At 44.4% G+C, this 27,859-nt stretch overlaps 1 protein-coding gene across 1 annotated transcript in view; it reads left to right on the top strand.

The window, feature by feature from the left end:
• ADAMTS17 (ADAM metallopeptidase with thrombospondin type 1 motif 17) overlaps positions 1-27,859 on the top strand; it is a 540,263-nt gene that overhangs the window by 129,307 nt on the left and 383,097 nt on the right. Inside the window, exon 7 of the mRNA XM_082253049.1 lies at positions 2,388-2,431. Coding sequence (XP_082109175.1) covers positions 2,388-2,431 — 44 coding nt within the window. The remainder of the gene's footprint in view (positions 1-2,387; positions 2,432-27,859) is intronic.

Genomic DNA, 27,859 nt, shown 5'->3' on the forward strand with positions numbered 1-27,859 from the left:
AATGTATACAGTTGGTTTGGGCTGCTCATTCACAAGAATTACATGCTTTCAGCACCTAAAATCCAAAAGAATCATACCGCCAGGGAGGTTAACCAACAGTTCCACCAAGCTACATATTTACTTCCTGGTTATCTCTCTCCTCGACTTTGCCTACTTCTACACAGGCTACAGGGGGCCTTCAGTCTACGATGAATGCTGTTGGATGACTTAACCACCACTTGGTGTTTGACAACCCTCTCTGCCATTCCCTCCACTGGTTTTTGATTGGCCTATGAATAAAATTCAAAATACTAAAAACTTACAAATCTATCCACAACTTTGGGCGATATTTTGAGCCGAGGTTGGGGATCTAGCTCAAGGCAAACAATTCTTGTTGCTCAACCCAAGACCACCTGCACTTTAGCTACCTTGTCACCTCCCCCCATTCTCTCCTCCAGGACTTCTGCAAAGCTTCACCCATCCTCTGGAACTTCCTACTCCAATCTGTCTGGATATTTCCTAATCTGTCCACTGTTAGGTGATCCATGAAGACCCATCTCTTCAGGGAAACCTTAGCTCCTCCCAGTAAACTGTACTTTTACTTTCTCTATTTGGCTTCACTTTTAAAATTGTAAGCTCTCATGAGCAGGGCCCTCTGTACCCTCTTTGTATGTAATTGTCTTTAATTTGTAAAGCACTGTGGAAACTGTTGGTGCTATACAATGCCAATTTAGCAACATCATGGGCTCCTGGGCAAAGTAATGCACTAGGGCTCCTACCAGGGAGATGGTGACCTGTGGCGTGCATAGCATGTCGTGGAAAACAGTGGGTGTGGTTAAATAATGCTACACATTGGGCATGGCTTTTTATTCTGATTAGACATTTTAATCAGATTTTTTTTTTTTTTGCAATTTTTTTTATTATTTAAAATTTTAACCACTTAAGCCCCGGAAGATTTTACCTCCTTCCTGACCAGGGCCTTTTTTGCGATTCGGCACTGCGTGACTTTAATGGACAATTGCGCGGTCGTGCGACACTGTACCCAATTGAAATTGACGTCCTTTTGTTCCCACAAACAGAGCTTTCTTTTGGTGGTATTTGATCACCTGTGCGATTTTTTGATCATGCGCTATAAACAAAAAAATATGCGACAATTTTGCAAAAATAACAATATTTTTCACATTTTATATATTAAATTCCCCAAAAAAATTTAAAAATCTAAATTTTTTAACATTTTAGGCCAATTTGTTTTCTGCTACATATGTTTGGTAAAAAAAAATCGCAATAAGCGTATTTTGATTGGTTTGCGCAAAAGTTATTGCGTTTACTAACAAAGGGAAAGATTTTTGGCATTTTTATTGTTTTTTTTTTTTAACGAGTAATGGCGGCGATCTGCAATTTTTTTTTTTCCGGGACTGCGACATTGTGGCGGACAGATCCGACCCCTGACTGACATTTTTTACACTTTTGGGGGTACCAGTGACATTACTGCAGTAATCAGTGGTATACATATGCACTGTTACTGTAAAAATGACACTGGCAGGGAAGGGGTTAACTTTATTGGAGAGGGAGGGGTTAAATGTGACCCTAGGGGCGTGATTCTAACTGTAAAGGGATGTGGCTGTTTGTGTAACTACAGAGATATACGATCCTACATAGCAGGACTGTATGATCTCTGCACTTACACAAGGGAGAATGACAGGCGGCTTTGTTTACATTAGCCGCCTGCCTTTCTCCCTCTGTACCGGACAATCGCGAGTGACCGGCGGACATCGGGTCCGCCGGTCACACGCGCGGACATGTTGGGGAGCGAGCGGGGGCGGGAGCACGCCTTTGGCGCCGCGTGCTCGCCCCCTAGAGGCTCACAGGCTACTGACGTAGTCCTACGTCACTTTGCCTGTGAGGGGCTGACCGCCGCCGTAAATAGTTGTGCGGCAGTCGGCAAGTGGTTAATTAAATGTAATGTCATTTTTTTTTTTTCACAATCCCAGTTATTTCCCCCACCCGCGTAGTGATCACCTGCTCACTGATCACCTGCTCTGTTCACATGCAATTCCCCTGCTGGGGATGGAGGGGAGGACTGCAGGGGCCCCCCATGTACCTGGGTCCCCTGGGTGTGAAAAGAGGACCCTTGCGCTATATAAATGCTGTATAATATTTGCTGAATGTGTTGAACACCTATGCCCAGTGTACTTACTGTTTAGGACAGTAGCGAGGATATAATTGGTTTAGGGTGTTATGGTACATTGTCTGCGTCTTGCTGTTCTGCCTGGTAAGTCGGTGGGTAGAGTTTGTTTATAATCCATAGAAATAGGACAACTTCTGCAGTACTTTACTCGGCACATAGGCCTTTACCATCAGTCCGTGCCATAAAGATGACATGTTCTTTGTCTGTTTTTTCTTTTTAGGACTGATTTCTGTGTCCACAAAGATGAGCCCTGTGATACTGTGGGTAAGATTATTTTTTTAACAAATTATCATGGCTATAGCAGATAAATCATTGGCCGTATGTACCTATTTGATATCATTAAAGGTTCGTTCCACCCAAAGGTGATATTTTATTTAGAGGCGGTCAGCCTCCTGGATTTGTATATGGCCTGGAGGAGCCAACATTGCCATCTGCTTTCTACAATTCCCTGTTCTGTTCCTCTCTTACCAGACTTGGTGTTTCCATCAACCGGCGTCTACCAAGTCCTACTGATGCATTTTCCAAGCTATAACCCTAATATCCAACAGGGAGGGTGTGAACCCCTTCTAATGGCTGCAACCAGTGCCATCTTAAGAGCATTATAAGCCCCTGGGCAATGCAGTGCACTGGGGCCCCGCCTACACAATCACCCACGAGAATAAAAATGCAAATTGTCGATAATGCGATATTTATTGGTGCAGCAGTGCCAGGCTAATGACAGCTTCCAAGTACGGTGACTACGCACACGGATGGGAGTCAGACGCAACTGTCCTGTGTGTGCCTGTTCCCATGGAGGCAGACAGGCATTCCTGCAGTTGTGGGCTCCCCCTCCATGGCCCAAGTGGCCTGACAGCAGCTCAGGGCCGGCAGGAGCTTGCCACCTGCTAAGTTCGTTGGCGGGATGCACACAGGAATAATGCTTGGCTGGGGCGTGCCCATTCGGTAAGATGGCCCTGGCTGCAACGGGTCTGCAGACCCAGGAAAGTGAGCACAGAGATAGGTGCCTGAGAGATATAGGAAACACTCATATGGTTCATTATAATTATTATTATACAGGATTTATATAGCACCAACAGTTTGAGCAGCACTTTACAATGTAACGGGGGACAGTACAATTAATACAGAAGGAATAGGAGGGCCCTGCTCATGGAGCTTACAATCTAAAGCGAAGGGGAGGTGGTAAAAAAGGTAATCTCTTCAGGGGATGATCTGATGGAGGTTGCCCGGGTACAGTTCTTTAGGTGGAGAGGGTGGGGTAAGCTTCCCTGAATAAATGAGTTTTCAAGGATCGCCTAAAGGTAGACAGGGTAGGAGCTGACTGGACACACTGGGGCAGGAAGTTCCAGAGGATGGGAGAGGTTCTGGAAAAGTCCTCAAGGTGAGAATGGAAGGAGGTAACAAGGGAACTAGAGAGCAAGCTGTCTTAGAAGGACCAGTTTAGCTGCTTGCCGCCCTTGCAGTCTTCTCCAGTCTCTACATCCATTCAAAGTGCAGAATTTATAAAGCAACAAATAGAGTTCCTCTATTTAGTGGGATTGTGAGGGGCAATTTTAAGCTTACTAATTATAACATTGAGTATGAATATGACAATTTTAAAAGTAATTCTAATATTTTATTTAAACCCCACGTTTAAAAGTAGCCCACCAGGGTGGCTCGTACAGGCAAAACTACGTAGATCTACATCGCTCACCTGGGAGGAGCTGGGAGCGGCGCGCTCCCGCCCCCGATAATCAGCGGGGAAGCCGACCGTCCTTCACCGGTTGTGAAAATCAAAATCTGTGTCATTCTCAAAACCTTTGGCCATGGCTGTATATAAAGGTGATTCTGCACTTTCGCCTGCAGGGGGCATGCTTCTGCTGGGATTATTCACAGCAGAAGCCGATGTGTGGGCGCCGGGAACCAGATGTCCGCCGGCACCCGCCGGTCCTCGGTAAAATGCAAAGAACTGAGATCTGTCTATGTAAACAAGGCAGAACTCCGTTCTGACGGGGAAGAGATGGATTTTGCGTTTCTACAAAGCAGGGAACAAAATCCATCTCTTCCCTTAATAAAGGAAGCAGCACACAGTACACACAAACACTGGCTAGACACACAGTTAACCCTTTGATTGCCCCTAGATGTTTAACCCCTTCCCAGCCAGTGTCAGTACAGTGACCGTGCATATTTTTAGTACTGATCACTCTATTAGTGTCACTGGTTCCCACAAATTGTCAAGTGTCAGTGTTCGATTTTCCACCGCAATATCGCAGTCCCGCTGTAAGTCACTGATCACCACCTTTACTAGTATTAAACAAAAAAAAAGTAATGAAAAATTCCATAAATATATCCCATAACTTTTGCATTACCGATCAATATATGCTTACTGGAGTTTTTTTACCAAAAATATGTAGCAGAATATATAGTGGCCTAAATTGATGAAGACATTTTTGTGTTTTATTTCGATATATTTATTTTTATTTATTGGCTATGTTTTAGAGCAAAAAGTAAAAATATATATATATATATATATATATATATATATATATATATATATTTCCCACTTTGTTGGCCTTTTTTTGTTTATAGCGCAAAAAATAAAAAAAACGCAGAGGTGATCAAATACCACCAAAATTTGTGGGAAAAAAATGACATAAATTGGATTTGGGTACAGCGTTGCATGACCGTGCAATTGTCAGTTAACGGCTTAACATGCAGATATACTGTAGCAGGGCGGCCCTTCTGTGCGAAATCACGTACCTGTACTTAATTTCGTGCACAGGGTCTGAGCGCACGCCACCGACGACCCACTTCCACTGTGATTGGACACAGCGGGAGCCAATCAGTGGGTCTAGGGGCTGTGATATCCGCCAGGACCCGCCAATCGTTCACAGGAGAGGCAGAATGGTGGACTGCCTATGTAAACAAAGCAAACCGCCGTTCTGTTAGAGAGGAATATGGAGAACTTGTGTTTCTGCTAAGCACCCCCACACAGTTAGCAAGCCTTCCCTAGGAGCACACCTGACCCTTTAATCACCCCTGATGTTAACCCCTTCCCTGTCAGTATAATTAGTACAGTGACAGTGCATTTTTTTAGCACTGATTACTGTATTAGTGTAAAAAAAAAAAGTATCAGGTGTCCAATTTGTATGCCACAATGTCGCAGTCCCGCTACAAATCAATGTTCACCACCATTATAAGTAATATAATAAATAAAAATATACCCTAGTTTGCAGACACAATAACTTTTTCTCCAATCAATATACACTTATTAGGATTTTTTTTTTAACCAAAAATATGTAGCAGAATACACATTTGGCCTAAATTGATGAAGAAATTTGATTTTTTTTTTTTATATTTTTTAACGGATGTGTTTTATAGCAGAAAGTAAGAAGTTTTTTTTTTCTTAAATTTTCGGTCTATTTTTGTTTGTAGCCCAAAAAATAAGATCGAATACCACCAAAAGTAAGCTCTATTTGTGGAGAAAAAAGGACATAAATGTTGTGTACAGTGTCGCACGCCCACGCAATTGTCAGTTAAAATAATGCAGTGCCGTATTGCAAAAAAATGGCCTGGGGGGGGTAAACCTTCAGAAGGTCAAGTGGTTAAAGTGACTGTAATGATGGAGGAATACGGCAGGTGTTGAGGTAGGAGAGGGCAGTAGAGGAATACGGCATGTGTTGGGGTTGGAGAGGGCAGTAGAGGAATACGGCATGTGTTGAGGTTGGAGAGGGCAGTAGAGGAATACGGCATGTGTTGGGGTTGGAGAGGGGCAGTAGAGGAATACGGCATGTGTTGGGGTTGGAGAGGGCAGTAGAGGAATATGGCATGTGTTGGGGTTGGAGAGGGCAGTAGAGGAATACGGCATGTGTTGAGGTTGGAGAGGGCAGTAGAGGAATACGGCATGTGTAGGGGTTGGAGAGGGCAGTAGAGGAATACGGCATGTGTTGAGGTTGGAGAGGGCAGTAGAGGAATACGGCATGTGTAGGGGTTGGAGAGGGCAGTAGAGGAATACGGCATGTGTTGAGGTTGGAGAGGGCAGTAGAGGAATACGGCATGTGTTGGGGTTGGAGAGGGCAGTAGAGGAATACGGCATGTGTAGGGGTTGGAGAGGGCAGTAGAGGAATACGGCATGTGTTGAGGTTGGAGAGGGCAGTAGAGGAATACGGCATGTGTTGGGGTTGGAGAGGGCAGTAGAGGAATACGGCATGTGTTGGGGTTGGAGTGGGCAGTAGAGGAATACGGCATGTGTTGGGGTTGGAGAGGGCAGTAGAGGAATACGGCATGTGTTGAGGTAGGAGAGGGCAGTAGAGGAATACGGCATGTGTTGAGGTTGGAGAGGGCAGTAGAGGAATACGGCATGTGTTGGGGTTGGAGAGGGCAGTAGAGGAATACGGCATGTGCTGGGGTTGGAGAGGGCAGTAGAGGAATACGGCATGTGTAGGGGTTGGAGAGGGCAGTAGAGGAATATGGCATGTGTTGGGGTTGGAGTGGGCAGTAGAGGAATACGGCATGTGTTGGGGTTGGAGAGGGCAGTAGAGGAATACGGCATGTGTTGGGGTTGGAGAGGGGCAGTAGAGGAATACGGCATGTGTTGGGGTTGGAGAGGGCAGTAGAGGAATACGGCATGTGTTGAGGTTGGAGAGGGCAATAGAGGAATACGGCATGTGTTGAGGTTGGAGAGGGCAGTAGAGGAATACGGCATGTGTTGAGGTTGGAGAGGGCAGTAGAGGAACACGGCATGTGTTGAGGTTGGAGAGGGCAGTAGAGGAATACGGCATGTGTTGAGGTTGGAGAGGGCAGTAGAGGAATACGGCATGTGTTGGGGTTGGAGAGGGCAGTAGAGCAATACGGCATGTGTTGAGGTTGGAGAGGGCAGTAGAGGAATACGGCATGTGTTGAGGTTGGAGAGGGCAGTAGAGGAATACGGCATGTGTTGAGGTTGGAGAGGGCAGTAGAGGAATACGGCATGTGTTGAGGTTGGAGAGGGCAGTAGAACTGATGTTACCGTCTCTTGAGAAGCTGAATTACAATCTGCAGTCTAGTGCTAGAAAAAAGTATAACCTTTGTTTAATGGTATAAATTTGAAAATCATGTTTGGCAAAACAAGAGCACTCGTTACCCAAAAGACACGCAGAACAATTTGTTCTTTGCTGATATAAACCTTTGTGATTAATTTATGCTTACAAGAAAAATTATCTTTGCAATAAAAGGAGATTGGAAACTAAAAGCAGAATATTACAATGTGTGACGCTTATATTTTGATGAAAGTAAATTAAATTATGTTCCTCCAGGGCACAGACGTTACATTTATCACAGCTGGCATTGTAAATATAAATCCAAATCTAGGCTGTAAGCCCTTTTATTTAAAATGTAGCATGGTTCCTTGAAGTAGATCATTTGTTTATTGCAATGAGAAATGGAATGCTGCCTCTGTAGCTTTGTTTTGCCCATTTTGATTCGGTCATGTAGTCCACGGAGCTATTTCACTGAAATACTTGAAAGCGGTTGTGACCCCTTACATACACCCACAGGGACGATGGTCAGGCCGGGTCACCCCCTTCTCTCCGTGTCAGAAACAATCCAATGCACACACTGCCTCTGATGGTGTCTTACTGATGACGAAACGCGTCAGACGCTCGGATAAAATGCCAGCATGCACGCCACAGGGGAATAGCCTCAGGTGATGCACAGAGATAAGACAAATCTCCTCCTTCATAAGTTGTACCTGTTCATCTGCAGCCCTTTTCTTTACAGCTGTTCACAGTGCAGAATTTATACAGCTTGTCTGAGGTTACAGAAAACTGGGGACGGGGAGCTGAAGTTACAGACTGCAAAGTTTAGTGAGAGCTGAGTGGAGACCAGGGACATCAGACACCCCCCCCCCGCCTTTTCACACAGAAACATAGCTGAGGCTGTCAATCACAGACTGTGTGCTGGAACTCCCTCCCATGTCGTCCTTTTTATCTTTTGGTGTCAAAATTATCTTTGCAATAAAAGGAGATTGGAAACTAAAACCAGAATATTGCAATCTGTGACGACGCTATCATTTTTTATTTTTTTTGTTAGAATTTTGCGTGTTGCTTGTTTTGATGAAAGTAAATTGGATTATGTTCCTCCAGGGCACAGACATTACATTTATCACAGCTGGCATTGTAAATATAAATCCAAATCTAGGCTGTAAGCCCTTTTATTTAAAATGTAGCATGGTTCCTTGAAGTAGATCATTTGTTTATTGCAACCAGAAATGGAATGCTGCCTCTGTAGCTTTCTTTTGCCCATTTTGATTCAGTCATGTAGTCCACGGAACTATTTCCCTGAAATACTTGAAAGCGGTTGTTACCCGTTACATACATCCAGTAAAGTGAATAGCCTCAGGTGATACACAGAGATGAGACAAATCTCCTCCTACATAAGTTGTATCTGTTTACCTGCAGCCCTCTTTACAGCCGTTCACAGTGCAGAATTTATTCAGCTTGTCTGAGCTTTCAGGAAACAGGGGGCGGGGAGCTGAAATTACAAATAAGTAGATAAAGTGATGCAGCGCCACTGATCCCAATATAGTGCAAATAGCAATGAAATGTGTGCAAAAATGTGAAAAGTGTGCCCAAAGTTCTATACAAATCCAAATTCACATAATTACTAAATAAATCCATATAAAGTGCTCACATCAATAATCAATATATGATTCACATACGCGCATCAAAAAATTGTGCAAATGGGCAAATACTATTATATGTCTTGTGTGACCACATCAAATAAGAAGTGCAAATTAGCAAAAACCACACATATATAAAATGACATAAAAAGTCCATGTAAAGGAAGATAAGGTGTTAAAGAGGAAGTAAACCCTCCTCTGACACTTTTCCCTATAGGTAAGCCTATGATGAGGCTTACCTATAGGTACTGTAAATATCTCCTAAACATGTACCATTTAGGAGATATTTACCTTACATGCAGCCAGTGACATCACTGGCGCATGCGCTCTGAAGGAACGGCCGCTCATGCCGTTCCTTCAGAGACCCGTGCCGTGACCATCGGCTCCCGCGCGGGAGTGACGTCACCGTGGCTCCGGCCAATCAGATGGCCGGATGCCGCAATCCCGGAAGACGGGCGACTGGACATGTCGCCCGTCATAGAGGTAAGCGGATGGCACGCCGGGGGCTCGTTCTAAGGTAAGTATTTCATAATGAGCTAGTATGCGATGCATACTAGCTCATTATGCGTTTCTCTTACAGGTTGCAAAAAGAAGAGAATTTTTTTTTTCAGGTTTACAACCTCTTTAAGTGCTTATCCAGTGACTGGAGTATGGATAATATACAGGCATACCCCGTTTTACGTACACTCACTTTACGTACACTCGGGAGTACGGACACAGCTTGGTCAGCTTGGCATGGCACTACTCCCAATTTTTAACATTGGCGTCTATTGGAAATCTTGGTCAGCTTGACATGGCACTGCTCCCAAACCATAAGTGACAAGGATACCAAACTTAAGGAGCATGGAGAGGGGACCCAGGACTGCAACATTTCCTATTTTGTGGTCGGCCAGCTTGCCTAGGTAATCTACCATGTCATAGTCCTGGTTCCCCTTAACATGCTCCCCAAGTTTGATGTCCTTGTCACTTATGGTTTGGAAGCAGTGCCATGTCAAGCTGACCAAGATTTCCTATAGAGCTAGTGTATTTCCATGCATTGAGAAGTGAAAAAAGGTATTGCTTCACTTTAAGTACATTTTCGTTTTACATACATTCTCTGGTCCCATTGTGTACTTAAAGCGGAGTTCCGGGCACAAAATCAACCTTTTTTTTTTTTTTTTTGTGCCCATCCGCTTGGTCTCCTTCACCTGAAAAGGAATTGGATAGTTAGGTATATATATTTTTTTTTTTACTAACCTTGTAATTGTAGATAGAATATACTCACCTATTCTCCACTTCCTCCCTCTGTGCCGCGGCTCCGCCGTCACTTCCTGGCTTGCAATGATTCCTGGGAGCTGAACGTCATCGCTCCCAGGAATCAATGCGACGGCCCCGCTTGTCACTTTCAGGGCGACGCCGCATTCCCTTCTAAACAGCTTCTGGGCATGCCCAGAAGCTGTGGAGGAATGCGGCGCCGCACCGGAAGTGACGAGCGGGGCCGGTGCAGGCGCATTCTGGGAGAAGAAGACATGGAAGAGGACGCAGAAGAGGATCGCGCCGGCTTCAGCTGCCCACAACCGAGATGGCAAGAAATTTTATAAGTGAGTATTTCTTCTTGCAGGTAAGTGCGAACCGGGACAGATCAGAGGCTAGCCATTGTGGAATGTACTAGCCCTGACTGTCCCGGGGGTATGTTTATTGAAAAAAAGTTTTTGTGCCCGGAACTCCGCTTTAAAAGTGGGGTATGCCTGTATATCACTGTTAATAAGTATACAGTCTCTTCAATGAAAATAAAGTGCACACGTGCCAAAGTAGAGCCGTAGGTGCTGGTGATCCCACAACCAGTAATAGATGGCCTCTCACCTTAGGTTTTGACCCGTATTTCACCACTGGGTCAAATAAAGCACTAAATATCCTTAGGGAGGTATGCCAGGTCGTGTCACCCAATCCGGAAATCCTTGGACACTGTGCAGGCTGATAAGTGACTCTGTCTTCCTAGTTAATGATCCAGGTCTCAGCGTATGGTCAGAGAATATAAGAATAGGGAGATCTAATGCTCTCGGTTAAATGTTTTATTAAAAGATAAAGCAAAAAGTAGAGGGAAAGTGAGCGAATTGGCGCTGCCTAATAAAGGTGATGTGAATATGGGTAAATAAATATATATATAATATGTATGATGATAAATAGAGGAGTAAAATATTATAATTTAGAGCAACACTAATATAAAATATACAAGGTATAAAAAATGTATAAAGATAAATGAAAATTGTATCAAATAATCAATAAAGTGACATGTGCATAAGTGTCTATATGTGACATGTGCACATAAATAATAACTATATAAAGGTGACCAAGTGCTAATAAATATACAAATAGCTGATGGTACTGTAAACAAGGATAAAGGTGATTTAAACGAGTGATGATGTAATAATCAGAGGAAGTGACTACAGTGGATAAAAAAATTCAGCAAGTGAATAAAGTGACGGGATGATGATCTAAAACAGGGGTGTCAAACTTAATTTAATTGCGGGCCGCATCAGCATTATGATTACCCTCAAAAGGGCCGGTTGTATCTGTAAGACTAGATATCCCCTACCCTTACATAAGTAGTCAAGAGCCTCTCCACCATCAAAAGTTGATTCCCCCACCCTCCCTTACATCACAGTTCACCTCCCTTACCTTGTGGTGCTGCTGGGAAGAAGCTGGAGGCATTGCTGGAAAGCAGAAAGTACTGGAAAGGCCTGGAGGAGGACTGGAGCTCTCCTGCAGCTACAGGAGAGGTACGAGGGCCACATAAAATGGCCTGGAGGGCCGGATTCGGCCCACGGGCCTTGTGTTTGACACCTGTAATCTAAAAGGTGACTTAGACCCCGTTCACACTGGGGCGACGCTACTTGCCGGGGCGACCTCGGAGCGGCCGGCACGGACTTCATAACATTGAAGTCAATGCAGGTCGCTCCGGGTCGCCCCAAAGAAGCTCCGGACCCTTTTTCTAAGTCGGAGCGACTTGTGTCGCTCCTATTAGAACGGGTCCACAGCTTCTCTATGGCAGGCGACCTGTCAGGCCACCAGGTCGCCTGACAGGTCGCCCCAGTGGAACGGGCTCTTAGTAGCTGGAAATGTCCAAAAAATGATAGATAAAGTGCCAGAATTCTTTGTGTAAATAATACACAATGCTGGTGACCCTGTGGTGGGTAGTGAGGGGAGGTGCTCCGTGACCCCTATAATAGGTAGCCCACTCACCAGAAATACCCACCCCGCACAGGGGTATAGAGCGGGTATATGAATATGGATGGTGGTCCCTCAGATGGATCCTGGTTCCCTCTGTAGGTCCTATATTAGACGTGCTGGAGGGTCCCTGTAGGGTTCCGGGGTTCCTAAAAGAGGATGGCCGGGATCCTGTGGGGTCCTGTATGTATGGGGTAGTGGCTATCTTCAAAACAAAAAGTACACTCACATTATACTACACATTAGCTGTGTGGGCTGGAGAAGGCACTGAATTTGTAGTAGGGAGACACAGAAAAACTCTCCTGTACTGCTGCCGGGTCTCGTCCGTCTGGAGCCTCCGCCCCCTATACGCGTGTCGTCCTGCGCTGATGGGCGTGGGACTTCCTCAGCAGGGCTTCCTCAGTAGGGGTAATGAAATTACAGCTCGCAAAGTTCAGTGAGAGCTGAGTGGGGGGGAAGGGACATTTCCCCCCCCCCCCCTCTTTTCAAACAGGAACATAGCTAAAGCTGTCTTTGCCTATTTTTTATCCTACTGTGCTGGTGCTGGAGGGGGTAGAGCCAACACATCACTGCAGTAATGGCCACAGTGACCGTAATTATCAATTTATGAGACTGTGAAAAGGCGCCTAGTCTCTAAAATACTAAAATAATTGATACTATACTATAATTACCAATTTGCAGCCATTATGCTGGTCTAATGTAATAAACACATTTTTTTGCCTAAACTTGTACAGTACAAAACAGTACACCAGATGCTCTATTGGGTTTGGATTTTAGATCACACTCCACTTTATAAAACACCTAGCCTGAGCAACAGACCAACTGCTGCCATGGAATTCCTGAGTCTCGGGATTCAGTGTGCACAGAAGGTAGGCGGACTATGTGTTAACTCCTTCTTATTTCCATGAAACCGGCTTCATACAAGTTGTGTGCATCACAAGGGAGGCAGCAACTATTATTGACCACCTCTGAAGCCAGACTGTGTGCTAGAACTCCCTCCCCGGGCCGTCTTTTTATCTTTTGAGGTCAGGAAAACTTGTCAGAAGTGACTCATGCAGAGGAAGGAGGCAGCAGACAGAAATGGCACTTAGTGCTCTGCATTGAGACAAGTACACACTATAGGGGGGATATGCTTTGTTCATATTTCATGTCTGAGGTTTACAACCACTTTGAAGCAGAGCTCTAGTTTGCAGAAGTCTATACTTATATGCACCCCCCCCCCCCCAGGTCTGGGAAGACTATACTGACACTATATTTTCAAAAGTATTGGGACGCCTGCCTTTACACACACATGAACTTTAATGGCATCCCAGTCTTAGTCTGTAGGGTTCAATATTGAGTTGGCCCACCCTTTGTACATTTAGGCAAAAAATGTGTTTATTACATTTATACAGGCATAATGGCTGCAAATTGGTAATTACGGTCGCTGTGGTTATTACTGCAGTGATGTGCTGGCTCTACCCCCTCCAACACCAGTGCACAGCAGGATGGAAAAAAAAAGTATGGATAGTCATGTACCGCTTTTTTCATTCTAGTTAGAAAGCCTTGCACCTTGGAGGGGAAGGGGGTATATACACTATATTACCAAAAGTATTGGGACAAAGGAAGGAAGCTCGCTTTTCAACTGTAGAGATGCATCAACCGCGATACTGGCGTTGTATACGACATGTGTTGTTTCCTTTTATGTTTGTGAGCATGCTTTTGGCGTTTTTGATAAAACTTTTAAGGTGTCTAAAGCCCCGTACACGTACCGATTGTCGGCCGTAAATATTCGGCCGCCTACCGATCGGCCGATTGTAGGCTTGTTAGTATGATGCTTCTGACAACCGACAGCGCATTTTTGGCCGAACAGAATCTGTCGCGCAGACTTTAAAATATTTGTTGGCCGTCACCAGAATGGCTGATTGTTCGCCAGTCAGTACAGATTTAGGCCGACAAAGAGCAGATTAGCAAGACTGGGCATGCTCAGAAAAGAAAAAACACACGGAAAGTTAACCATCACATGACATCACTTCTGCAGTTGGCTGTTGTTGGCCGACAAAATTCGTGTGCAGTCTTTAGCAGTTTTCAACAGACACAACAGCCCTGGACAAAAGACGGCCGATCGTTCGGCCGACGATCGCTACGTGTGTACGGGGCTTTAAGTAATGCGCCCTCCTTTTTTTTTTTCTGTTTCTAGTGTTTTGTAGTTTCCCCGCTCAAGGTGAGCAGCATCGCTAAAAATACCATCCTCCACAGAGTGAGCACTGAGGTTTGACAGTCTTTTAAAAGTATTGGGACGCCTGCCTTTACACACACATGAACTTTAATGGCATCCCAGTCTTAGTCCGTAGGGATCAATGTTGAGTTGGCCCACCCTTTGCAGCTATAACAGCTTCAACTCTTCAACTCGATGTCGCTACCCCTCCTATCCAGGTCCTGCTACCCCCAGGCCCCCCTGTGAGAATGGGCAGTCAGCAATTGGTAATGATCACTGACACTGTTCATTCATAACGGAAACATAGTAAACTGTGTTTACTATGCTTCAGTTTGTGAATGAATCGGAAGCTCTGTACAGAGCTATTCCTGTGCATTCATTCTGTGCTGCTGAGGTTGCAGATTGAGGGCTGTGGCCTCAATCTTCTTTCTTTGTCTGAAAGGGTGGAAGATCAGAGATCTGTTTAGACCTCTGATATCTTACCAAAGCCCTCTAACGGGGCTACTAAAAAAGAAAAAACACAAAAATAATAAACGAATAAACTGACACCAGTGGCGGAACTACCAATGTCGCAAAAGTCCTACCACCACAGTGAGGGGGCCCCCAGATGGCAGGAAGGGGGCCGCTACGGGACCGTAATACAGGGTCCTGCGATAAGAGTAAAAGACCCCGGGCCTGGAGGGAAGGGCCCGGCTGGGGGTCAGGGGGGCCCATCATGGTTTCTTGGATGAGACCCTAAATGTTCTAGTTCTGCTTTTTTCCCCTCCTGTTTTCACCTGGTGATCTGGCAATGATTTTGGCTGAAGTCAGCTGATCGGCTTTGGCCAATCACAGACCGAGTTCTGTGTCTACAAACACACAGAACTCTGTGTACTGTGAACAGCAATCTGGCTGTTTCTTCTCCCTGAAAAGCAGGGAGAAAACAGAGAGATGGTAAATAGCAGCTCACAGTAAACACTGGCTAGGCACTCAGTTATCCCATTGATTGCCACTAGATGTTAACCCCTTCCCAGGCAGTTTCATTAGTACAGTGACAGTATATAGTATTGGCACTAATCCCTGTATTTGTGTCAGTAGCGATGTCAGTTAGTGACCCTCCCAGATAGTGTCTTTTAGCACCAGATTGACCGCCACCCTATCACAACCCCAGTATAAGATGCTGATCACCAGTATAGCAACATAGCTGTGTACATTTCATTATATATACCATAGTTTGTAGACGCTAGAACTTTCGCACAAACTAATTTTCCCAGAGGCCGATCAAATACCACCAAAAAAAGCTCTATTTGTGTGAAAAAAAATGATAGAAAATTAATTTGGGTACAGTGTTGTATGACCGCGCAATTACCAGTTAAAGTAGCGCAGTGCTAAATAGCAAAAAATGGCCTGGTCCTGAGGGGGGTAAAACCTTCTGGAGCTCAAGTGCTTTAGCACCCCTGTCGGTGTTAAATGGTTTGTCCCAACTGCAAAAGCTTTTCTGTTGAAAAACAACACTTACTGACCAGATCACCAGATGAAAATAGAAGGAAAAAAAGGAAACGAATGCAGCCACCGAATTGAAGAACTGGTAAGCTGCAATATAATAAATGTTTGCTTATGGGTTTAATACTGCTTTTAGCTTTAGCAGACATTGCATAGAGAATATGTTTAGTTAGAATGTACAGTCAGGTCCATAAATATTGGGACATCGACACAATTCTAATCTTTTTGGCTCTATACACCACCACAATGGATTTGAAATGAAACAAACAAGATGTGCTTTAACTGCAGACTTTCAGCTTTAATTTGAGGGTATTTACATCCAAATCAGGTGAACGGTGTAGGAATTACAACAGTTTGTATATGTGCCTCCCACTTTTTATGGGACCAAAAGTAATGGGACAATTGGCTGCTCAGCTGTTCCATGGCCAGGTGTGTGTTATTCCCTCATTATCCCATTTACAAGGAGCAGATAAAAGGTCCAGAGTTCATTTCAAGTGTGCTATTTGCATTTGGAATCTGTTTCTGTCAGCTCTCAACAGGAGATCCAAAGAGGTGTCACTATCAGTGAAGCAAGCCATCATTAGGCTGAAAAAACAAAACAAACCCATCAGAGAGATAGCAAAAACATTAGGTGTGGCCAAATCAACTGTTTGGAACATCCTTAAAAAGAAAGAACGCACTGGTGAGCTCAGCAACACCAAAAGATCCGGAAGACCACGGAAAACAACTGTGTTGATGACCGAAGAATTCTTTCCCTGGTGAAGAAAACACCCTTCACAACAGTTGGCCAGATCAAGATCACTCTCCAGGAGGTAGGTGTATGTGTGTCAAAGTCAAAAATCAAGAGAAGACTTCACCAGAGTGAATACAGAGGGTTCACCACAAGATGTAAACCATTGGTGAGCCTCAAAAACAGGAAGGCCAGATTAGAGTTTGCCAAACAACATCTAAAAAAGCCTTCACAGTTCTGGAACAACATCCTATGGACAGTTGAGACCAAGATCAACTTGTACCAGAGTGATGGGAAGAGAAGAGAATGGAGAAGGAAAGGAACTGCTCATGATCCAAAGCATACCACCTCATCAGTGAAGCATGGTGGTGGTAGTGTCATGGCGTGGGCATGTATGTCTGCCAATGAAACTGGTTCTCTTGTATTTATTGATGATGAGACTGCTGACAAAAGCAGCAGGATGAATTCTGAAGTGTTTCGGGCAATATTATCTGCTCATATTCAGCCAAATGCTTCAGAACTCATTGGACGGCGCTTCACAGTGCAGATGGACAATGACCCGAAGCATACTGCGAAAGCAACCAAAGAGTTTAAGGGAAAGAAGTGGAATGTTATGCAATGGCCAAGTCAATCACCTGACCTGAATCCGATTGAGCATGTTGAAGACAAAACTGAAGGGAAAATGCCCCAAGAACAAGCAGGAACTGAAGACAGTTGCAGTAGAGGCCTGGCAGAGCATCACCAGGGATGAAACCCAGCGTCTGGTGATGTCTATGCGTTCCAGACTTCAGGCTGTAATTGACTGCAAAGGATTTGCAACCGAGTATCAAAAAGTGAAAGTTTGATTTATGATTGTTAATCCGTCCCATTACTTTTGGTCCCTTTAAAAAGTGGGAGTCACATATACAAACTGTTGTAATTCCTACACCGTTCACCTGATTTGGATGTGAATACCCTCAAATTAAAAATCTGCAGTTAAAGCACATCTTGTTTGTTTCATTTCAAATCCATTGTGGTGGTGTATAGAGCCACAAAGATTAGAATTGTGTCGATGTCCCAATATTTATGGACCTGACTGTATATCATAGTCATATTAGCACTCCGTCTGGCTTGTTCAGTAGGACAAAGTTAAAAGCAATTATATGCACACTGGTAAAAGTACTCCTACTTGGACATTAATTGGTGCGCATTCCAAATTAAATCAAGAATAAATAATGACGAAGCAAAACGCAAGCAAAGAATGCCGTTTAAGTAAATCAAGATTGTTTATAATTTGTTGATGTGCTAGCTTTGCCTTTAATTAGCTTTGGAAGTACGGTGCATCCACTGCCATGCTCCCACCACATACACTATAATACCAAAAGTATTGGGTCAAAATGTTGCCTTTACACACACATGAACTTTAATGGCATCCCAGTCTTAGTCTGTAGGGTTCAATATTGAGTTGGCCCACCCATTGCAACTATAACAGCTTCAACTCTTCTGGGAAGGCTGTCCACAAGTTTTAGTAATGTGTTTATGGGAATGTTTGACCATTCTTCCAGAAGCGCATTTGTGAGGTCAGGCACTGATTGGGGACGAATAGTCAGACACAAAAATCCCCTGCGTTTGGGAGTAGGCCCACACAATGCAAGTAAGCTAAACTTCCATCCTGGCTTGTATGAATAACTCTCGTCTTGCTATCCTTCTAAGACTGGGGAAGTCTGGACCTACTGGAACCTCAAAAAAGAAAGGGGGCGCACTGACCTAGTGCATTATCCTAAAATCTTCGCTTTATTGATATAAAAAGTGGACGCGTATGTGCATCATGTGGGCATTAGAGGCAACCCTTCTTGCCGCTGCAAATATTTATGTGATCAGTTAATTATTTGTAATGTAGGAGGTATTCCCAAACATTCCTGTTGTAGTCTTTCTTCTGTCTCTTATGTAGCACTGCCCCCTAGAGGACTGCTGGATTGTTCAATTTGGGATCCCCCTGGGTTACCGTTAGAACTGCAGCATGCACAATTTAACTCTGTACTCTCTGGCTCAGTCAATGAACAGTCTAGGGCAGTGATGGCGAACCTTGGCACCCCAGATGTTTTGGAACTACATTTCCCATTATGCTCAACTACACTGCAGAGTGCATGAACATCATGGGAAATGTAGTTCCAAAACATCTAGGGTGCCAAGGTTCACCATCACTTGTCTAGGGGATGTAGATGTTTTTATGGTTTTATTTAAATTAGGGATGGGAGAAGGATAGAGTGGGATACTCCAGAATCGAACTATTCACAAAAGATGAGGACTCCTGTCTGTAGATGCAGCCAGGCTACTGGTCTACCTTGCCACTAGATGAACTTTAGAATTAAGTCTCTGAGTAGATGACTTGATTGAATAACTATCTTCAGAGTACTCACCTAGCACCCCCTTTCACTCCACCAGCTGACACCCGTCCTCTGACTACACTACTCCGGGGTGGCCCCCCCCTCAGGTCAGGTCCCTAGACACGATCCCCTGTACTCACTATACTGTTTTTCCAGGGTGTCCAGTGTCTCAACCACTCCAGTCAGTTCTCCCGGACTTCTGGGTTCAGCTTCTTCCTTCTGGTCCATGGGGAGCGATCGCGGGAGCCTGGTGGCAATCGCGGCTGCTGGCCATGTGAGTCGGCATACCTGCTGGCTAATGGGGGTACGAGCACAACTCCGGCGGCGTGCTTGCTCCCCCAGGAGCGCTCCAGCGTACAGGTACGGCCGTTCGCACAGCCCAGCCAGTCTACAGTGGGCGGTCGGCAAGTAGTTAAGTATTACTTAAAAAGAATCCTCCTGCGTATTCACCTCTCCAGCTTAGCAACATGACCTCATTTTCGTAGCTCCTGCTTTTCCTCCCTTCTGTGTAACTGTATCTACAACTCGCCCCCCCCCACCCCACCCCCACCGTCCTCATCCAAGGAATACATATTTAAATCCTCAACTAATTTCAGTGTGGAGTCACCCTATTTAACTTCTACATTCTTTATGAATGGAGATCTTTCCGTAACATTTCAGTGGAAGCTGTTAGTAATGACTGAGACTCGCCTAGTTCACATGAAGTCACAGACCAATTATATCCATCCATCTGTGCCTGTGTCACCGCCAGGCCAACACGTTCAATGAAGCACGGGGCCGCTCATCTTCCTCCAGGCGGCTTTCATAATGAGGAGTTTTAATTGGAGGCGTAATGTCAGACAGTGCTCCTTACACGCCGGGCCATCCCCTGACCTGTGCTGCTTTGAGTCAGGGTGGTCCGAATAAATGGATGAAGGCTAAAATGCAAGAATTGTAAAGACCCGTTTTGAAAAAAATTAAAAAATAATCAATACACATAAATTTGCAGGGAAAAAGAGAGTGCAAATGAGCCTGTGACGCATTGCAACAGTGATAAATAAATGGCAGGTGCAATGCCAGGCTCCTGCAGACTCTTCCTCCATCTGTATGTGCGTGCAGAAGTACAGTGCCTTGAAAAAGTATTCATACCCCTTGAAAAGTTCCACTTTTTGTCCATGGTACAACCAAAAACGTAAATGTATTTTATTGGGATTTTATGTGATAGACCAGAGATCCTCAAACTACGGCCCTCCAGCTGTTGCAGAAATACATGTCCCATGAGGCATTGTAAAACTCTGACATTCACAGACATGACTAGGCATGATGGGAATTGTAGTTCCTGACAACTGGATGGCCATTGTTTGAAGACCCCTGTCATAGACCAACACAAAGGGGCACATAATTGTGAAGTGGAAGGAAAATGATAAATGGTTTTCAATTTTTTTTATTATAAATAAATATCTGAAAAGTGTGGCGTGCATTTGTATTTAGCCCCCTTCTGAAGGCAATTGGTTCCACTAGATTTTAGCTAGGGGTATCAAATTAGTAAATGCTTCACTGATGAGGTGGTATGCTTTGGATCATGAGCAGTTCCTTTCCTTCTCCATACTCTTCTCTTCCCATCACTCTGGTACAAGTTAATCTTGGTCTCATCTGTCCATAGGACGTTGTTCCAGAACTGTGAAGGCTTTTTTAGATGTTGTTTGGCAAACTCTAATCTGACCTTCCTGTTTTTGAGGCTCACCAATGGTTTTATATCTTGTGGTGAAACCTCTGTTCTTCTTCTCTTGATTGTTGACTTTGACACACATACACCTACCTCCTGGAGAGTGTTTTTGATCTGACACACATACACCTACCTCCTGGAGAGTGTTCTTGATCTGGCCAACTGTTGTGAAGGGTGTTTTCTTCACCAGGGAAAGAATTCTTCGGTCATCCACCACAGTTGCTTTCCGTGGTCTTCCGGGTCTTTTGGTGTTGCTGAGCTCACCGGTGCATTCTCTCTTTTTAAGGATGTTCCAAACAGTTGATTTGGCCACACCTAATGTTTTTGCTATCTCTCCGATGGGTTTGTTTTGTTTTTTCAGCCTAATGACAGCTTGCTTCACTGATAGTGACAGCTCTTTGGATCTCATATTGAGAGTTGACAGCAACAGATTCCAAATGCAAACCACACACTTGAAATGAACTCTGGACCTTTTATCTGCTCCTTGTAAATGGGATAATGAGGGGATAACACACACCTGGCCATGGAACAGCTGAGCAGCCAATTGTCCCATTACTTTTGGTCCCTTAAAAAAGTGTGAGGCACAAATACAAACTGTTGTAATTCCTACACCTTTCACCTGATTTGGATGTAAATACCCTCAACTTAAAGCTGAAAGTCTGCAGTTAAAGCACATCTTGTTTGTTTCATTTCAAATCCATTGTGGTGGTGTATAGAGCCAAACAGATTAGAATTGTGTTGATGTCCCAATATTTATGGACCTGACTGTATAGATAAAATATGTTTGGGGGTTCAAAGTAATTTTCTAGCAAAAAATACTAATTTTAATCTTGTAAAAAAACAAATGGCAGATAAAGCCAGGGTCAGCAAGTAGTAATATAATTTAAAGGTCGATGGGATAATACACACAGATTCATATTAGTCAGGATGTTGCTTGCCTGGCCGTCGTCCTTGGAATTCATGGCACCCTCTTCCTGAGGCTGGGTGGCCCCTCTTACTGTGTGGAAGTCCTCCATGTGATATCTGTCAGTGTCGGGTAGATGTATATGCAGGAAGGTGTTCCACTCCATTGGCTCTGGTCTAAACATTGGTCCTGAATAATTGCTCACATCTTTCTCATTGGAGTGATGGGATGACGATAGATCACATTTTCAACAACCTAAGCATTGATTACAGTATATCACTATAAGGTGTTATAAAAGAAACAACCCCCATCAAAATGGGTCGAGAGCCAAAAATTATTTTTTGGGGTCTTTTTAATTTTTAATTTTTTTTATATATATTTCTTTCCACCTAATTATTCTCTGGTTTACCCACTACTTGCCCAATCCTATGACGTCGTGGACTTTGGTGATATCTGAATGATGGGTACAGCTGCAGGCATTGTCCAGATAACAACATCTTTTGCAGCCGGCGATTCCCTGCACTGTAAGTCATAGCGGCAGTTCAGTGTTCTTGCAGGCAGTGTCCTGCCCGCCCCCCCCCCCCCCTCGCCGCCCTGCGCTGCTTCTACTGGCTTGCCCATGTAAGCCAGAGAATGAATCGGCCGGCGGCGGCCGTTGACTATAGAGCTGACCATGGGCCAGGTGGCCATGACCTTCGGAGGCCAGACGAGGCCGTTTTTTTTTTTGTTTGGTTTTTTTTTGGGATTATAGGTTTTTCAGCCTAGAGGAGAGATGTGGGGACTTATAGACCCCAGATCTCTCTCTAAGGCTCCGTTCACATGTAGGCGTTTTGGGGCGTTTTTGGGGAGTTTTTCTGCTCTAGGATCAGCTCTCAAAACGCCCAACAAGACAAATCCTATTCATTTCAATGGCCCCTGTTCACATCTGAGCGTTTTTACGCTGTGAGCAAAACGCCCAACACTCAAAAAAGTACATGAGCTTCTTTTTGGGCAGATTACAGGCGTTTTCCATCGGTCTCTATTCAATCTAAGAACGCCTGCACACAAAACGCCTGTAAATCGCGGTAAAAATCGCAGTAAAAACGCGTGAAAACGCTATGCTCAGGTGTGAATGTAGCCTAAAGAGGACCTGGCATTCCCTATTTCTATCACAAGAGATATTTACATTCCTTGTAATAGGAAAAAAAGTGATAAAAATAAAAAGTAAAGGGAAAGTGTTAAAATGAAAAAATCAAGAGTAAAATAAACCGTAAAACAAAAAATGTAAACCACCCCCATCCCCGTGTGCTTGCACGCAGAAGCAAATGCATACTTACGTTGCGCCCGCATATGTAAACGGCGTTCAAACCATACATGTGAGGTATCGCTGCGAATGTTACAGCAAGAGCAATATTTCTAGCAGAAGTTCTCCTCTGTAACTCTAAACTTGTAACCTGTAAAACATTTTTAAAGCCTCGCCTATGGAGAAGTACCAAAGTTTGGCGCCATTCAGCAAGTGTGTGCAATTTTAAAGCGTGACATGTTGGATATCTATTAACTTGGCGTAATATCATCTTTCACATTTTGTACAAAAATCGAGCTAACTTTAGTGTGTGTTTTTTTTTTATATTCATTAAACAATTTTTTTTTCCCCCCAAAAAAAAATGCATTTGAAAAATTGCTGTGCAAATACTGTGCGCCATAAAAAGTTGAAACAACCACCATTTTATTCCCTGGAGCCTCTGCTAAAAAAACACATATATATATATATATATATATATATATATATATATATATGTTTGGGGGTTCTAATTAATTTTCTAGCAAAAAAAAAAGATTTTTCCACGTAGGAGAGAAGTGTCCAAATTGGCCTGGGTGGCATGTGGTTAAAATCGCGCTTGCCTGGCAGTTTTCAATACTGCACTGATCTCGACTGAATAGCCGAGATCGTTTTTTTTTTTTTTTTTTTTTTTTTTTTTTTTTTCAGGCTTTCTTGTCTGTAGAAGAGGACCTGTCATTTACTATTCCTATCACAAGATATGTTTACATTCCTTGTAATAGGAATAAAAGTGATCAAAAAAAAAAATGAAAGCGAAAGTGTAAAAATAAAAAGAATTAAAATAAACAATGAAAAAAAAAAACTATAGTGCCTCCAACCCTGCATGCTTTTGTTCTGGGGGGGAAGGGTCTATTGTTGCTTTGTTTATCAATAACCTACAAATTACTTAATACCACCAAATGATAATTTGCTCTGCATTCTCTAACAGGAGCAGTATTAGGAGGTGGATAGGGGCAGAGAGAAGGGGAGGTGCTCAGTGGTAGATCAGGTTAGAGAGGAGTACCTGCACCAATTCTTTGAGCTTTTAAAGCCCCGCATAGGGCCAATATCTGAAGACGTCACTTCTGATGACGAAACGCGTCAAGCTGGAACGCACGTAGCCTTATTTTGGTCCCGGCATTTGGAACGCAAGCCGCTCGCATGCTCCAGGAAGTCTGTGCAGCGGCGGTTTGTGCTTAGCTGTGATAGCTGATCACCCCACTTCTCCCTGGCAGAGCAATTTCTTGCGGTTTCCATTGTACTTCCAAGATTTTTTTAATGTTTTGAGATATTTTAAATAAACTTTGGAAAACTTTTTAAACCTACTACACCATGAGGAGTCCGCCTTTTGTGTTCCTACACAACGTTTCCTAGGACCATCCAGAACCACCTGGGCACCGACGGATGACCTAAGACCTGGACCACTGTCCCAAGGCTATTTTTGACCTCCTTGCCGTATGGTAGTGGGGGTCAACGTCTTCTGGTGAGTGTGCATTCTTACCATATACCACGAGCACGGAGGGTGTCACCATCATTGCTCTTATCAGCACTTCACATAGATTGGGATCCATTTTATAATAGCTCCTTGAAGAGAGTATTATATTTTAGCATTTTTTTAAGCACATTATTGTATTTTTGTGCACCTTTATATGGACACTGATTGCATTTTACTTTACATTTGCACAAATACTTTATATTGATGCACTTTACATGGGCACTTTTGCCATTTTGCTATATTGATGTATTTCATATGGAAATTATTCTTATTACCATTTTGGTTTTTGATGCACTTTTTATTAGGATCTGTTGCAATATTTGCATTTTTGCACTAATAATTGTTGGTCAACACTACCCTACCATCACCACCACCTGGAGAGGTCTGGGGGTGCCACCATTTGGATCTTTAGAGGTATTGCGCCGCTAGTAATTTCATATTACTTTACATTTATTGCATACCATTGTGGGTTATAGCGGCAGCAGTCCCATTTACATTCATTCACCCACTTAGCCACTACGTTGGGTGTCTGTTAATTCCTGGCGTGAGGGGTCCTCTTACATCATAGGACCAATATGTTGGGAAGGAGAGACAAAATAAAATGAATACCTGTTTTAGTTGTGCAGCGGTTACTTTTTATTCTTGTAGCGGTACCATTTCGGGATTATCGCGGGGATCCCGTGTGTTCTAAGAAAAGGGAACGCGGGTTGTGAAAGTTGCTGACCTTGCTATTTTGTAACACACGGATGAAATCAAAGCGGCGTAGGGATCGCCGTTCCTCTAATGATAGCGGGGCTCAGCAGATTTCATGTGCCTATGAAGAAGCTGTTTATATTGTCATTAATCCGTCGGATTTGCTGATAAATGCTCCGCATTCTGCCGTGGTGGTTTAGCGCAGCGACCTTGTCAGACCTTTCCGAGATCAGAGTCCTCCGCCCGGGCAGGGGTCACTTATTTATCAAAGGGGGGGGGGGATCTGGTTTATAGTTCAGGCCTGTCTGGGCGACTGTGGAAAAGTGAATCTTTATCTTTATTTTTGCCATAGCTTGTATGTGTGTCATAAAGATTCTGCTGAACAAATTCTGTTTATAAAATGTCATAATTGGGAATTTACCAATTTAAATTTGTAATATGTTGCAGTTTACCAATCATTAGATGTGTTGTGTGCATTCGTTTTCCTTTTTTACGGCTGGTTCACACTAGTGATTGACCGATTTAGTTTTTTTATTGCCGGTACCGATATTTTGGTCATCGCATATCGGTATCGGCCAATAATTTCGTACATTAAAATTTTTTTTTTTTTTTTTTTTTTTTTTTTTACAAGTACTGTTGTTGAGGGATCTGGGGGGTATAAAAGACCCCAAACCCCTCCTCTGCACTTAAAAGCATTCAAAACGCCAAGTTTGGCTGTTTTGAATGCTGTAATTTTATTGAATGTGCCGCAGAGTACCTGGAAGTGATGTCATGACATGTCTTCCGGGTTTTTACATGGAGACCCGATCAGAGCCGAATGCGGGTCTTCTCTTCGGCGGCTGTGCAGGATGGTTGCCCAGGTCTCCCGGTGGGACGGGAGACCCGGGCGAGCCACGGAAGGCGGCGGTAAGGGGGGACATCCCCTCCTGCTCCTTGTAATGACAGCTGAGCGGCTTCTCAGCCGCATCGGTTGTCATTACTAGACAGCCGACCGTCGGCTATGGGCGCCGGTACCGGTGTGATGCCTCTAGCTGCAGGCATCACTCCAGGAACATGCACTTTCTCTATCGCTCATTGACAGACGTAGTCTTCTTGATTCTCAAGAGCTGGGTTATGTTGTCTCCGCAGGAGTAGGACTAGGCAGAATGACAAAACGTTCTGGCTCCACCTTAGGGGCAGTCCCTGAGGGTATATCCTCCCTCTCTCTGCTACAGGGAATCAGTTTTTTTTCTGTCTAGTCAGGAGTAAGGACCTAAGTTCCTTGCTGGGATCTTTTGGTCCTGGCAAGACTTTTTTTCTTTAAGAAAAAGACATTTTTTAGGTAGTTTTCTCCAGTGTTTTTTTCCTGTGAGATCTTCAAGCAAAAATGCCGGACTGGGCGACACTTGTGGTCACCCCAGCCGGCCTACGAGCGCGTGCAGACCATGGCATTGCGCTTGGTCGGCCGCGACATATTCAAGTAAGTATGCGGGGCCGGGCGACGGGCTGGATGTTGAGATCCAGTGGTCACCCCGGTTTCTGCCTAAGAGCGCGTGCAGACCAGTGCGCTGAGTCGGCCGCGACGGAGTCCCAGTAAAGGGACTGACTTTGCGAGTTAAAAGCTCGCTTGGACGCCAGGTACCAGAGAGTCGAGGCGTCCACAAACCCCCACCCCGGTGGAGAGGGTATTGTGAAGAGAGGGTGCCTGTCGGTTCGGTATGGTGAGTAAACGTTCCCTTTTTTTCCTCATTATGAGGCAGTATATATTATGGGCCCCTCCATATATGGTCAGTATATATCTGATACTTACAAGTCCCCCTTGTAATACAGCATGTGTTTGTGGGAAGTGGACTTGGTTCAAGAGCTAACACTCTACCCAGCAGACTGTAACATTACAGCAGACATAGGAGGTATAATCCTACCTTATGTGCAGTGTATCTCTGTAGATCCATATGTCACCTCTTAGCAGAGTGCAGGTGGATGTGCTGGGAAGACGATATCGGCGGTCCGCCGCCATTTTGCCGTAGACCGAAAGCATGTATGTCCTCAGGTCACGCCGGCCGCCATGTTTTTGGAGTCTTATGTCTCTTCTATGGGGGCGGCCATGTTTTGTGAGCCCAGCTACCTCGTGGAGGGCTGGGAACGCCGGAAGGCGTACACAGGGGGCGGAGCCACGCCTTCTGCCCGGGAAAAAGCAAACAGCTCCTTCCAGTCTGTGTAAGACAGACGCTGACTGCAGTTTGTTGGAAACTGCACTGCATCGGTTGGTGAGCCTTGGGGGTCCCTCTCTCTCTCTCTGGGATCGAGAAGCAGGTACTCTGAGGGGCGCTATTGCGCTAGGGGGAGACACACGAAAAAAAAAAAAAAAAAAAAGAAAAAGTTTTTTTGTTTTTGCTGGCAAAGGTGTCCTGTATTAACATGGACCCTGCCACTCATGTATCTCCTCCGGATCCCCTCGAGGGGTCTGCGGGATCCTCCAGCACCCCATTGACAATTGAATCTTTGTCAGCTATTATGGAAACTTTTGTGTCCCGGGTGGAAGTGGCTTGTCAGGGACAGGGCGCAAGAAAGCGACCCCCGCCTAACCCCTTATTATCTGAAACTTCGGATTCAGACTCTGAGCCTATTTCTGCAGTTGCAGGTACTTCATCTGGTATTGGTGTCTCGGGTCCTGTCTCTTCAGACAGTGAGGAGGATGTTTCGGCATCCGCCATAGCCCGAGAGGAAGCGTTGGTAAACGCACTCATTGTATCTGTTCAAGAGACTTTAAGGTTACAGGGTATTCCATCAGAAATAGCTGAAACTGAGATCCCTTTTGGGACTAAAAAACGCATCAAAATGGCGAAGGTTTTTCCATTGCCCAAATGTTTTGGCAATCCAATCGAAGAAGAATGGCGTCTGCCAAAACGCACTTTTAATATTTCTAAACGCATTGACAGGCGTTATCCGTTTGAGGAAACCCTTATTAAGAAATGGACAGAACCACCTGTGGTGGATTCACCT

Source organism: Pelophylax lessonae (genome assembly GCF_965119305.1).
Source record: "Pelophylax lessonae genome assembly, chromosome: 4".
NCBI classification, from domain to species: Eukaryota; Metazoa; Chordata; class Amphibia; order Anura; family Ranidae; genus Pelophylax; species Pelophylax lessonae.